The 14802-nt window shown below is 43.7% G+C and overlaps 1 protein-coding gene across 9 annotated transcripts in view; it reads right to left on the bottom strand.

The window, feature by feature from the left end:
* Positions 1 to 196: 196 nt before the first annotated feature.
* rrbp1b (ribosome binding protein 1b) overlaps positions 197 to 14802 on the bottom strand; it is a 44877-nt gene continuing 30271 nt past the window's right edge. For 4 of the 9 annotated variants that reach the window (XM_044191466.1, XM_044191470.1, XM_044191468.1 and 1 more), the window contains exons 2-23: positions 12675 to 13344; positions 12299 to 12444; positions 11435 to 11557; positions 10883 to 11035; positions 10465 to 10583; positions 9650 to 9803; positions 9370 to 9466; positions 9072 to 9151; positions 8338 to 8375; positions 8127 to 8222; positions 7786 to 7837; positions 6403 to 6443; positions 4977 to 5064; positions 4205 to 4297; positions 4012 to 4092; positions 2894 to 2977; positions 2658 to 2750; positions 2403 to 2474; positions 2237 to 2329; positions 1041 to 1124; positions 890 to 958; positions 197 to 428 (exon numbers count right to left, since the gene is read on the bottom strand). In XM_044191466.1, the coding sequence (XP_044047401.1) occupies positions 390 to 428; positions 890 to 958; positions 1041 to 1124; positions 2237 to 2329; positions 2403 to 2474; positions 2658 to 2750; positions 2894 to 2977; positions 4012 to 4092; positions 4205 to 4297; positions 4977 to 5064; positions 6403 to 6443; positions 7786 to 7837; positions 8127 to 8222; positions 8338 to 8375; positions 9072 to 9151; positions 9370 to 9466; positions 9650 to 9803; positions 10465 to 10583; positions 10883 to 11035; positions 11435 to 11557; positions 12299 to 12444; positions 12675 to 13317 (2538 nt within the window). In that variant the 5' untranslated portion in view covers positions 13318 to 13344 and the 3' untranslated portion in view covers positions 197 to 389. Of the gene's footprint in view, positions 429 to 889; positions 959 to 1040; positions 1125 to 2230; positions 2330 to 2402; positions 2475 to 2657; positions 2751 to 2893; positions 2978 to 4011; positions 4093 to 4204; positions 4298 to 4976; positions 5065 to 6402; positions 6444 to 7785; positions 7838 to 8126; positions 8223 to 8337; positions 8376 to 9071; positions 9152 to 9369; positions 9467 to 9649; positions 9804 to 10464; positions 10584 to 10882; positions 11036 to 11434; positions 11558 to 12298; positions 12445 to 12674; positions 13817 to 14802 lie in introns of those variants that run through there. The other 5 variants (XM_044191469.1, XM_044191472.1, XM_044191471.1 and 2 more) reach the window with 5 other exon arrangements.

The following is a 14802-nucleotide window of genomic DNA, read 5'->3' as shown; positions in this document are numbered from 1 at the left end:
TTTGTGTCTCTTGCGCTGGGCGTCTTGCTCCCATGTCGGAGGGCTGGAGGCCATCTGATCTGTCCATGAGAAAACTGACCAGGGCCGAAAGTAAAAACATAACCAGTGTTTCAGCCGGCGCTGTGTTCGGTGCACATGCATACGTAAAATCTGAGAGGAACAACAGAAAAATGAATCAATAAAAGCAACAGTTGAGTCAGACTTTTAGAGAGTTTATTTGTCCTGAAGTGTCTCAGTGAGCAGCAGCAGTGAAACAAACACACTAAAGAGCTTCACTGTGGAAACACACTGAACTCGGGTCGCTTTCATCGTTTCAAGGTTCAAGATATCACTACATGTAACCACGGTAACAAGACATGAAGGAAGTGAAGTGTGTGAGCGGTGTTGTTTCACACCGTCGTCTCCTCCTTCTCCTCCGCTGTCGCCTCCTGCAGAAACAACAGAAGATTTCAGATTAAACAAAAACATTTTTAAATCCTGTTTTAAAGTCTCGCCAAAATAAAAGTCAGAGGAAATGTTGCTGCTTCACTGAAAATCATGAGTCATCTGTTATTTATTTATCAATCATGTTTGAGATAAATTTGGCATAATATGATATTTTTAAGATGAATAAACACACACATACTGTACGTGTGTGTGTTTGTGTATATTGGTATTTTATTAGTACATTTTCCTCATTTTCTTCTTATTTTTCCACTTAATATGTTCACTGTTAACTATTCTTATTGTTTAATTGGTGATGCAACAGTTGATTCTGATATGTGCTATAATTAAATGTGATTTTTATCATATTATTATTAAAGGAAGGATGTCTTTGTGTCAGTGTTCAGTTTGGAGAGTTCTTTAAAATGTGAATGAAAGCTGGTCGGAAACGCGATGAAGACAGAACCTTGAGCAGAGCAGCAGATCTCTGATCAGCCTCCGTCTGCCGCTGCAGCGCCAACACTTCCTGTCGAGCCTGAAAAACAAGAAGAAGAAGAAACAGTCTGACGTCTCGTTCTCTGACCGAAACCTCTGCAGATGTTCCAGATGTGGCTGACCTGCTGCAGCTCTCTGTCCAGCTGCTGTCGCTGCTCCTGCTCCGACTGCAGCCTGACGGACATCTGCTGCAGCCGAGACTGCACCTGACACACACACCCAGCCTCATCACTTCAGAGGACATTACATTGACTTACATTCATTTCCTGGAGACTGTAACCCGCCTCTCTTTTAACCTGACTTACGTTATGGGGACTTGCGTTTTGTCCCCAGAAGGAAGGCGAGTCCCCACAACATGAGTCACACACACACACACACACACACACACACACACACACACACACACACGATGAATAATAACTGTATAGTAATAATAATATGAACCCGTGTGTGTTTGATGATTTCAGCACAGACTGAGTTACTGACAGATTTTATGTGAACGGGATTCATTTGTGTTACTTGTCTGAATGGGGGGCAGACTGGGGCACAAAAAGGAGTCGCACTCAAATGCAAAGTCCTGCTTTTAGTCAACAATAAACTAAGTTGTTACTAGTTAAACTGTTTATTCGGAAACAAGTTCGAATCTAGTGTTACATAAGCCCCGCCCTCAGGGAGGAGTCTACCTGAGTATCTGTTGATTAGCTAGTTTCACCTGAAACTGACCTAATAGTTTCCATGATGGCCCAGTAATCAGTAATCAGGCCTATTGTTTTCTGGCTGCACCTCCCTCATCACTGTTCAGTGCCTGATTAGCATGTGATTGGCTTGACCACGGTGTTAACACACTGTGGTAAACTTTGGGCAGATGCCCAAGGTGCACAGAGTAGCTTAAATTTCTAGTTCCCGTCCCATTTTTTTTTTTTTCACAATTGAGAATGACTTCCGGATGGGAGCCGAAACGTCTTGATTCTGAAAACAGCGTCCAGACGACTACGACTGAAACCTTTTCTACGAACACTCCTGGACGAATGAGGGACGACCCGTCTGATTGTAAGTTGCTTTGGATAAAATCTTCTATTCTCTAACTTTCTTATTGTCTCGGATTTTCTGCTTTTCTCTGTTCTTGTTCTTCCTAGTTCGCACAGTAACTGTTGCTCGGACAAAACGAGACATTTGAAGACGAAACCTCTGAGAAACATTTTATAGATTAAATGAATCAATAAACTAAGAAAACAGTCATCAGATTAATCAATAATAAAAGTCGTTAATCATTTATTTTTTCCTCGGGTTCAGTGTAATGTGTTTGCGTGGGTCAGACCTGAGCGAGCTCCTCGCTGCAGCTCTGGCTGAAACTGGCGTCCTCCAGCTGTTTCTCCAGCTGAGCCTCCAGCAGCATCAGCTGCTCCTTCAGCTGAGACACAATAACCTCAACGTTAACGTCCAAAATATTTATTACCGATCAATCAAAGTCTGAGAGGACAGACCTGCTGAGTGTTTTCTGTCTCCGTCCTCTTCGACTGAACTTCGTCCTCCAGCTGCGTCAGCTGATCCAGGACCTGCAGACAGCCACAGGGGGTTAATAAAGCTACAGGTGTAAAGAAGCTGCAGTTCGGCGACGCTAAATATACGATACGAGTTTATTTAGACTGAGAATTAAACCATATTACGAGAAAAAAGCAATATTTTGAGAAACAAGTGTAAATACCCGAAACATATAAAGTCACTTTGATGATTCTCACCGTTTGTTTCTGCTGTTCGGCTTCAGACAGTTTGTTCTTCCAGATGTTTTCTTCGTCTTCAGAGCGTCGCTGCAGAGCCTGAAGCTCCGCCTCCTGTCGGAGGAGAATCGGGAAAACATCACAAAAAGTAATAATACAGAAGCAAATGACAAAAAGGAAAAGGGTCGGATTAAATCTTGGTAACCAGGTGTGCAACACTTAGAGGTTTATTCACAAACAGTTGTTAAAGTTGGTACCGTTTCCTGCAGCAGCTTCGTGCTGTGGTCGAACTCTGCCTGCAGCTCCTGCACCTCCTTCAGCCTCGACTGCAGCTCAGCAAACTGCCAAAGGTATTAACAACAAAACTCTTCAGAAAACTCTTCTTATTAACGTTCCTGAGTTTCTGTAAAAGTTTGATTTCTAGGAAAAGATTTTAAGAGTTTAAGCTTCCAAAAAACGTTCCTGAGTTTCTGTAAAATACGTTCTCGAGTCCCTGAAAAAGCTGTCGAAGAACTCGAGTTCTTAAATAACTGAACACAAAGAAACGATTCAAAATTCTGATAAAAACTTATTTAAAGACATTTCCTAAAAACTGTTGTACAAGTTCGAGTTCCTGAAAACGAGTTTTAAGCTCCAGAAAAAAGTTTTTCACTTCAGGAAAAGTTTCTAAATTGAAGAAGACGCTCCTGGGTTTCTACGCCCCAAGTCCTGACTGTCAGGCTCGAAAAGCTCCTGCAACTATTTACAACACACTGAACAATAATAATAATAATAAAGTCAAAGAGCTACTGAAAGCTGTATTACAAACTTTTGTGATCGAGTTAAAATAACTATTCCATGATGTTAATAAAAAAAAGGGGAGAAATTAAAACGTGACGATGAGAAAACATCGCAGAAACGTTCACGTGTGATCAAACAGAAACAAAATCTAATAACCAGAGTTCATACCAGCTGCTCCTTCGAGACAAATAAATGTTAGTGAGAGAAAATCCTGAGGTACGGATGTTTCATTCAGCGTGGCGAACTGAGCGAACCCGTTTGCGAATAGCGAGCGCGAGCGTCGTTCGACCCTGCCGCTGATTTGGCTCACAGAAGTTTGAAACGAGCCGAAGCAGCCGGCCGGTCTGCGAGCGACGATCACGAGAAATCCTTAAAGGCTCAGACGAGCCGACAGCCGCGGAGCTCCTGCACCCGAGCCAGACTCGGAACCGGCAGAAATGAACGTGAACTGGTTCACCTGAGTCTGCGTGAGCTCAGCGCTTACGCTTCCTTCTGCAAGACGTCTGGCTCCGCATCAAAAACTCACTTCGGTTCGGGGACGAACTTTACAACAGATTTCACTGAAATATTTAAAAAGAGGAAACGGCTGACCGACCTGCTCCGCCTCCACGGAGACGCCGGGAAACAGAACCTGCAGCGACGCCTGGAAGTCCAAACGCAGGGACTCTGCTTCAGCCTGAACACAAGTGTGCGATCAGTTCATCACACTGTAAAACTCCACTCAGTCTGCGCGCTGATGTCCTGACATTTTGTGGATATTCAATAAACTTCACTGTCCAATCACTGACCAGAGCTGCTCTGAGCTCCGCCTCCCTCTGCTCGCTCAGACGCTCCGCCGCCGAAGCCGCCGCCGCCGAAGCCGCCATTTTCTCCTGCAGCTCCTGAAGAACACGAGACGGAAGAAAAGTCAGATCAACTTTAAGTGAACCTGCGTCTTCATTTCCTGTCGGTTCTGCTTTCAGACGGAAGAACGTGAAGAACCTGTTCTGCAGATCTAATCTCCAGAACGTTTTAATAACCAAACAGAACGTTTTAATAACCAAACAGAACGTTTCAATAAACAAACAGAACGTTTCAATAACCAAACAGAACGTTTCAATAACCAAACAGAACGTTTCAATAACCAAACAGAACGTTTCAATAACCAAACAGAACGTTTCAATAACCAAACAGAACGTTTTAATAACCAAACAGAACGTTTTAATAACCAAACAGAACGTTTCAATAACCAAACAGAACGTTTCAATAACCAAACAGAACGTTTCAATAACCAAACAGAACGTTTTAATAACCAAACAGCAGATTGGTCCGATAATAAAGACAGTCGGACTTTATGAAGAAGATCCTTCAGATTTCAAACCGGAAACAACATGAAAACACGTTTCAAAGGTTTTCCCTTTTTTCCAAATTCAGACTTTATTTTCAGACTAATTTCTAAAAGCTTCTCTGACTTTAGAACCGGTTCCCGTCTGACTCGCTGCTTCAGTTTCCGAGCGTTTTCACTCCGAAACCTTCAAATATCTGAACGTTTCCTGAAACAAACGCTTCATCTGGACTCACGTCGCCGCGGCTGCGAGCCCGATGCAGCTCCTCTCTGAGCTGCTGCAGCTCTTCCTCCAGACGCAGCAGCCGAGAGTCTTCCTCCAGACTGACAGACACGACAGACACGACGACAGACACGACAACAGACACCAGACCACAGACACGACAACAGACAACAGACACCAGACACGACGACAGACACGACAACAGACAACAGACACCAGACACGACAACAGACAACAGACCACAGACAACAGGCACAACAACAGACAACAGACAACAGACACGACAACAGACAACAGACACCAGACACGACGACAGACACGACAGACACGACAACAGACACCAGACCACAGACACGACAGACACGACAACAGACCCGACAACAGACATGACAACAGACAACAGGCACAACAACAGACAACAGACACCAGACAACAGACACGACGACAGACACGACAACAGACACGATAACAGACACCAGACAACAGACACCAGACACGACAACAGACACGACAACAGACAACAGACACGACAACAGACACCAGACAACAGACACGACAACAGACACCAGACACGACAACAGACAACAGACACGACAACAGACACGACAACAGACACGACAACAGACAACAGACACGACAACAGACGACAGGCACGACAACAGACACGACAACAGGCACGACAACAGACACGACAACAGGCACGACAACAGACAACAGACACGACAACAGACGACAGGCACGACAACAGACACGACAACAGGCACGACACCAGACACGACAACAGACAACAGACACAACAACAAACACCAGACACGACAACAGACAACAGGCACAACAGACATGACAACAGACACAACACACGCCAGACAACAGGCACAACAACAGGCACGACAACAGACACGACAACAGATACGACAGACAACAGGCACACCAACAGACACGACAACAGGCACAACAACAGACACAACAACAGACACAATAACAAACATAACAGACAACAGACGTCAGGGTCAGTCAACAGACAGTCATTTTTCTTGATTCCGGTGCAGCTGTTTGCTTCATTATGTTTAGTTAATAAATATTCTGACTCACTTCTAGAAGATTTTTAATAAAAACTTAAATAATTTCACAGAAAATTAGACTTTTAGCATTTAATAATAGACAAACATTATTTGATAACATAATTTGATTTCTTTGCAGTCAATTATCTTATGTTACGATAAATGCTTTGTTAAATTTAAAAATGATAGAAGTAAATTAATATATATATATACAGTATATATAAATACACGTTTTTTTACTCTGAAACTGTCACATACAGTTTTATTAAGTTCAGTAATTTAAAGTGTAGATTTTCTCAAACACAACCACAAAAGTCACCTTTCCAACAAAATCCCATAGTCAGTTATTAAAACACAGGTGTGTTGTGCGTTTTTTACCTTTCAAACGGCTGTTCAGACTCTGTTTCACTTCCTGATCCCTGCAGAGGAGAAGAAGAAACAGCTGTTAAAAACATCAGAAACATCTGGAGGAAACTTAGCTAAAGCTAACAGGTCCCAGGTCATGATATCATGCTAACAGACTGAGGCTAAAGCTAACAGGTCCCAGGTCATGATATCATGCTAACAGACTGAGGCTAAAGCTAACAGGTCCCAGGTCATGATATCATGCTTACAGACTGAGGCTAAAGCTAACAGGTCCCAGGTCATGATATCATGCTAACAGACTGAGGCTAAAGCTAACAGGTCCCAGGTCATGATATCATGCTAACAGACTGAGGCTAAAGCTAACAGGTCCCAGGTCATGATATCATGCTAACAGACTGAGGCTAAAGCTAACAGGTCCCAGGTCATGATATCATGCTAACAGACTGAGGCTAAAGCTAACAGGTCCCAGGTCATGATATCATGCTAACAGACTGAAGCTAAAGCTAACAGGTCCCAGGTCATGATATCATGCTAACAGACTGAGGCTAAAGCTAACAGGTCCCAGGTTGTTTTATCATGCTAACAGATTGAGGCTAAAGCTAACAGGTCCCAGGTTGTTTTATCATGCTAACAGATTGAGGCTAAAGCTAACAGGTCCCAGGTTGTTTTATCATGCTAACAGATTGAGGCTAACAGGTCCCTGGTAAAAGTCATCATCCTCAGCAGTTGGTTGTAGAAGACATGGAAATAAAGAAACAGCAATGTTTTTGTGTTGCAGTGTAGAGTCAGTTAGTCCTGATGTTTTATACACATTTTCACACAGTAGATGTTTCAGTGCTGAAAGGGTTTTTTTTTCATATAACCTGCAACGCCACAAACTAATGTAGTTAGCTAATGCTATGCTAACTCTTGGCCTTGGAAATAACACAGTTACTACTGTAGGTGTTAACTGTCAGCGGTGGTGCATTTGCAGCCGTTCTGCCAACAGTCTGTTGACATGTAAATATCTCCGACTCAGAATTACAAGTTGGAGGCTGACATGAACGTTTTTTCCCACTCGGCTGCTCGTAATTACGGTTTAAATGATATGACGTGAACGCAGCATTACACTTTAGCTTAGCTGTGTGTTTGGTTTTGGAAAGACTATAAAAAGACACGAGCCTCCAACCTCAGTTAAGGAAATCAGTCCGAAAACTGACGGAGGATTTGGAAAATGATCAGCAGGGATGTAAATATTATGTGATTGGTTATAAAACAGATTACAACACGTGAAATGTGACTTTAAAGAGAACATGTCAACGCCTCTGGAACAATACAGACACCAGCAGGTAAACTGTGGATCTTTAGTTTCGAACTGCAAACGTGATGATATTTGTTCTGTGAATTCAAACGCACGTCTTTCTGCGTCTGATCACCAGCTGCTGCTTCCGCTTCATCTTCCTTCACTCTGAGGACACAAAGAAACAGAAGAATCACTTCGACTATTCACACAATCTCAGTTTTTAATTCAAGCATGTGTTGAGCTGCAGTTCCTCTAACGTCCACTAGATGCTGCTGTGATCAAACTCTGACTCTGTTGAAGTGAATGAGAAAACCGCCAACTTCTCTCCACAGATACAAAATCAGTTTTTACGCAAGAAGTTCAGCTCTCAGCAGATTCACTGAGCTTCTTCACAGGGAGGAAAATATACTTTAAGGACATATTAAATGTGTTTTGTGCTTCTTGTGTGTCTGACCTCTGTGACTGTGATGATGTCAGCACCTGTAGCTCCTCCCTCATCCGAGTGAGCTCCGCCTCCAGAGCGACGACCTGCTCGTCTCTGCGCTGCACGCTAACAGGAAGTCAGACAAGAAGTCAAACTACAGTCCGTCACAGCTCCACAACATCGACACTCAATATTATCATTGTTATTGTTTCAGGAATATGACAGCAGAAGAGTTTCACACCAGTTCTTCAGCTGCTCCACGTCAGACGATCCGTCCGCCTGCAGACACAAACAGGTCAGCGCTGTCAAGACTGGCTGCTATTTGACAAAACCTTAAAGTTGAAATTCTCCAGCAGGTGGAGCAGTCGGTCAGCCGCGCTGTATTTAAATCCTCTGGTTGACGTCGCAGCCGCCATAGTGGCCGGCAGGAAATACGCTATTCTTGGTCCTGCTAGCATAAACAGATGCATTAATACGGCCGCGGAGATAGTTTAAATGTCGCTATACCAGACACATGTTGTGTAAACCAGACTTAAGGCCTTTGCACACCACGTCCATATTTGTAGTCCGAAAATGTCGCGCGTTTAAAAATAAATACGACCTCTCGTCAAGCTTTCACACCGACTCCGAAACTTTCATTTGTCATTAAAGTTTTCCGAACAGTTTTTTTTTTTCATAACTACTTTCAACAGGTCAGATAGTAATATTCAGATGGACGATGATGACGAGGAGGAGGAGGGTGAAACAGAGGATGACAGAAGGAGCGAGAGAAGGATTATTTATAATATATTTCTATTTTCTCTATAATTTATTTTTAATTGCTGTTTGATACGTGTGAATGCTTCATACAGCTAGCTAAAAAAACACCGTCTGGAAAACTGCACAAGTAGAAGACGAACCAAATCCAGAGTTTTGGATCTGGTTCTTTATGGATATCAGCACTGAAAAGGGGTCATGAAGGTGTCAGGTTGTTACCTGGACTGCAGCCTGGCTCTCCAGCTGGACCTTGAGCTCCTGCAGCTCAGCCTCTCTGGACGCCAGCGCCCCCTGCAGCTCTGAGGTGCAAACAGCAGAAAAACCAGCAGAGTCACGTAATTTACCTGAGATATATTTGGCACAAATGCAACCCCATACAGCTCACAGTAAAACAAATGTATTCGAGCTCGTCACAACTTTCTGCTCTTGTTTTAAGTTTCTACAGAACTGGTTAGAATGAATTAGCATTGTTGAAACCAAGGGGCTAAGTTAGTTATATGCTAACAGACACACTGACCGCTAACAGCAGCAGCTTTCTGCTGCGACATTTTCAGCTCCGAACACACTTCTTCCAGTCGCTGCTGCAGAGTTCGCTCAGTGTCTGCGTGGACCAGCTGCACACACAGACAGAAAACACAGGTCACTTCCTGTTGACAGCAGCATCACCGTCATTAAAATAAAGACGTTCTGTAAAAAGAAATCACCAATTGAAAGAAGTAAGAAGGTACAGCTGGTGAGTTTTTCTCTCCCAAAAATGGACGTGTGACATTTTAGGACAACAGTTCTGTATTTCTGACCTGGGCTTGAGCCAGTTCTTGCTCGGCGGCAGCCATCTTGGCCTCCAGGCTCTTCCTGTGCTCCTCGTTGCCCCGCAGAGCGTCGGTACGCTCGGTCAACTCCCGACCCAGACGGACACAGTCCTGCCTGAGACGGGCCAGCTCCGCATTCTGCCTGCAGGCAGAGTTAGGGTTAGACCGGATAACAGACATCAGAACACACAGACGGTCCAACAGGACCAGTTCTGTACATTTGTCCCATAGACAGAGTCATGTAACTGTCTGTCTGATCATTTCAACACTGAGTCATCGGTCGACTACAAGCTCCAGAAAGCATTGCTGTCAGAACAATCCAATCAGAGAGCGTCAGACTCTGTTGGTGTGTAGCTAACGGCGCCTTCACGTCATACTGGATGGATGGGAAAGATTCCCATGTTTCCTTCGGGGATTCCCCCATTTTGATGACAACTAAAGACGGCTGTATGATTACAGAGTCGGTCGTGTGAGGGTTAACACTGTGCACTGACAATATAACTCTATTAAATATGGGTTTAATTACCTTGGCTGACGGAGTCTGGCTGACGGGAGGCGCTGATGGTTTTCAGGTCGTATTATTAAGCACCAGAGTTTCCCAGTCATAATAACGACTTGGATGTTGGCGTGAACGCTATTTATAAGTCAGACACTGACAACTTAAATCTAACCTGATTGCTCAAACCAGTCGGGTAAAGTTCGAGGTAGATCGTTGGAGAACTTGTTGGATAAATCTATAGCAATGGCCGCTGCAGCTCATGGGTACTTTAACAGATTAACCTAGCCTGACTTGTGCGTGTTACCTGCTCTCGGCCTGGCTGGTTGCCTGGTTCAGGGCGTCTCGGAGGATGGAGTTCTCCTGCTGCAGTCGGGCCAGCTGAGCATTGGGGCCGTTCTCCAGCTGTTCCTGCAGACTCCAGATCTGTTCCAGTTTAACAGCCAGTTAGCTAAATATGCTACAAACAGTTGTTATCTGTCTATCTCTCTAACAACTAGTTAGCCAGAACTTGAGACTTAAATTCACTATTAAAACATAGACTTGAATAGAGACTTGCAAGAGTTGAGATTTGACTTGGACCTGTCATGGTGGACTTGAGACTAGACTTAGACTTACCCTTGAGGACTTGCGATTTGACTCAGACTTGCCCTCAACAATTTGGGACATGACTTGAAGCTTGCTTTGATCTGCCACTAAAGAATTAAAAGTTAGTTAAACCATGCCTTCTGGTTGAGCTGCTGGGTTTGTTTCAGGTGTTCCTGGTCAGCAGTCTGCATTCTGGCCTGCAGGGCATCGACCTCCTGAACCCGAGAACTCAGCTCCGCCTTCAGACCAGCCTCCAAAGACGCCATCTTGGATTTCTCTGCACCAAGTTCCTGAAGAAGGAAACAAAGCTAACATTTTCATACTCTACATGATTAACTGATTCCACTGAATTTAAAATGGTGGGTGTAAGTGTACCTGTTTCTGGTGAGGATTTACAGTTCTTTGTCTGGTCCAGTCTAATCCAGTGAAATCTTACTAATGGAGTCCCTTGCCTTGTTTCAGATACTTCCAATTATTTTAGGAAATGTCTAATTCAGTCTGTCTAGAACATTTGTCTACTGACTGGTGGTTGTATCTCAGTGCACCTTTAGAGGAACAAGATATTTTAAGGTGTCCTGGTACCGTTCCTTGTTTGGTGGCATTGTTGTCATCTTGACAAACCAATAGAAGTGAAGGAATAAATCTCGCAGAGATCACATGATTAATGGTCTGAACGCTGCCTGCCTCACCTTGCTGAGCTCTCGGAGGCGGCTCTTGGCGGTGGCGGCGTCCTTCTGCTCGGTGGTCAGCAGCTTCTCTTTCTCCTCCAGCTGTTTCTTCAGAGCAGACAGCGGGTCTCCTTTCTGACAGGCCTGGATGTCATATAAAGGCAGCTATGTTTGTTTGTTAACACCAACTTATGACTTAGCACCAAGTTATCATGGCTTTCAGAAAGATCCAAGATTTCCAGTCAAAACCACTTACAGGTATAGACGTAAACAGTATTTACAAGTTGGAAACGTTTCACTAACTGCTAACATTAGCTTTTGAATGGTATCTGTGACACTGTATACTGAGCCAGCTGCTAAAAGTAGTTGGTGAATATGCTACCTGCTAACGTTAGCTGGTATCTGGTGAATGGTACTGTGACAGTGTTTGTGTACTGGCTGTTGCACTTTATTCTGTGCTAGCTAGTAACTTTATTTGTTGATTGTTTTAGCTAACATTTACTGGTGAATATGCTAACTGCTAAAACTAGGTGGTGAACGTGCTATTTGCTGACAAACTGGCGTACAGTCTGTTACTGTGACAGTAATTGATAGCTGCTAACATAGGTGGTGAATGTACTAGCAGCTAATATGACTGTTTCTGTACTGTCTCAGTATTTGCTACATGCTAACATTAGCTGGTAGCTGGTGTTGGTGATGTGACAGTGTTTGTATACTCACTGTGTCAGTGTATACTGCCTGTACTTGCTAGCTGCTAACATTAGCAGTTGACTGTACTAGAAGCTAACATTATCTGGTGTAGCCTACTGGTTGTGTGCTAACTGTTTCACCACTTGTTAGCTGCGAATGTGACCTGGTAGCTGGTGTTGTGACGTGTTTATCTACCAGCTGCCAGGAGTCCTGGCGGACACCAGCCTTCTGGTTCAGGACCTCCATGAGTTTGTGCATCTCGTCGTCGCTGAGCGTCATGTTGGACACGGCGGACAGCAGCTCGCCGCGCGGCAGCAGGGACGAGTCGGCAGAGTCAGTCACTAAAAGAAAAACCAGGACAAAACACAACCCTCAATGTTCAGTTTTAATTTGACAGACTTTAATCTAACTGTAATCAATAATTTAACTAAACAGTAATCTAATCTGGTGCTTCTGAGGGCGATACAAATATCGATATTTGATATTTTGGAGTAAGAAAAATCTGGTAACAATATCGGTTGATAAACATTTAACATTTATCGCAATGATGCATGTTGATACGTTTATTCACCTGGCTCAGGTTTGTTCTTGGACTTCTTCTTCTTGCTCGAGGTCTCTTTGGGTTCTTCAGTTTTGGTAGCAGACAGTTCTTTGGTGACTTCAGTGGCAACGTTCACCGGAGAAACATCGACCACCGGCGCCATGGCCATGACCAGAACTTCCTTAGCAACGGTTTCCACCACAGCAGCTGGCGCCGCCTTGGCTGACTTCTTCTTCTTCTTCTCCTTCGGTGAGGGGGCTGGAGGAGACTCGATGGTGGTGGCGGTAACCATAGCGGGTTCTGGTTCAGGTGTTGGTTTGGGTTCAGGGGCAGCGGCAGGCTCAGCAGCAGGTTCTGGGTCAGATTCTGGTTCAGTACAAGTCACCACCTCAGGCTCCTCGCCACCATCACTACCAGGTTCTGAGAGCTTCCCGTCGGGCCGGTCCTCCTTCTTCTTGGCTTTGTTCTTCTTCTCCAGGGTCTTGTCCTTCTTCTTCTTCTCTGCTCTCTGGGTCTGTGTTCGGACAAGCTGGCGGCGCTGCGTGGCCAGCGCCTCCTCGTACGACGTCTCTTTCATGGAGAGCGTGGAGACGAGGGCGATGCCCACCGCCGAGATGATCATGAAGCCTCCAAACACCACGAAGCCGAGCGTCTGCGGGTCGGAGACGTCCATGACTGATCACAGGGTCACGCAGGAAGTCTGGAGGACAAAATGAAAGACTTTCAGCGAGTAGCCTGACGAAAAGCTGAATCTTTCTTCCAGTAGAAGAGCGTGAGGAATGTTTTTTTGCTTTGCAGGAGGATAAACTTTCAATTGAGTCAGACTGAAGACCTTCGTGTGTCGGCCATTTAACCATGTAACTGTGGCGCCACCTAGAGGAGAAATACCTCAATCTAAACTTGGTTACGACTGCACTCACCTACAATAACACAGTTTGACAAAGAAGAAACAAATCAATAACTCGATCGGTTGTCCAAATGTTTTCTGTGCATTATTTTCATCCATTAATGAAGCACTGTGGCGCTGTCTGCACCAAAGACTGACGTCAGAGGGCTCAGTTCACTAACAAACACACACACACAAACACACACAAACACACACAAACACACAAACACACACACAAACACACACAAACACACAAACAAACAAACACACACAAACAACACACAAACACACAAACAAACAAACAAACACACAAACAAACACACACAAACAAACACACAAACACACACAAACAACACACAAACACACAAACAAACAAACACACACAAACAACACACAAACACACAAACAAACAAACAAACACACAAACAAACACACACAAACAAACACACAAACACACACAAACACACAAACAAACACACACACACACAAACACACACAAACACACAAACAAACAAACAAACACACAAACAAACACACACAAACAAACACACAAACACACACAAACAACACACAAACACACAAACAAACAAACACACACAAACAACACACAAACACACAAACAAACAAACAAACACACAAACAAACACACACAAACAAACACACAAACACACACAAACACACAAACAAACACACACACACACAAACACACACAAACACACAAACAAACAAACACACACAAACGACACACAAACACACAAACACACAAACAAACACACAAACACACACAAACAACACACAAACAAACAAACACACACAAACAACACACAAACACACAAACAAACAAACAAACACACAAACAAACACACACAAACACACAAACAAACACACACACACACAAACACACACAAACACACAAACAAACAAACACACAAACGACACACAAACACACAAACAAACAAACAAACACACAAACAAACACACAAACAAACACACACAAACAAACACACACAAACAAACAAACACACAAACAAACAAACAAACACACAAACACAAACACACAAACAAACAAACACACAAACAAACAAACACACAAACAAACACACACACAAACAAACACACAAACAAACACACAAACAAACACACAAACAAACAAACACACAAACAAACACACAAACACACAAACAAACACACAAACACACAAACACACAAACAAACACACAAACACACAAACACACAAACAAACACAAACACACAAACACACAAACAAACAGA

Source organism: Siniperca chuatsi, linkage group LG3, assembly GCF_020085105.1.
Source record: "Siniperca chuatsi isolate FFG_IHB_CAS linkage group LG3, ASM2008510v1, whole genome shotgun sequence".
Taxonomy (NCBI): Eukaryota; Metazoa; Chordata; class Actinopteri; order Centrarchiformes; family Sinipercidae; genus Siniperca; species Siniperca chuatsi.
This window is presented reverse-complemented; position numbering and strand designations above follow the sequence as displayed.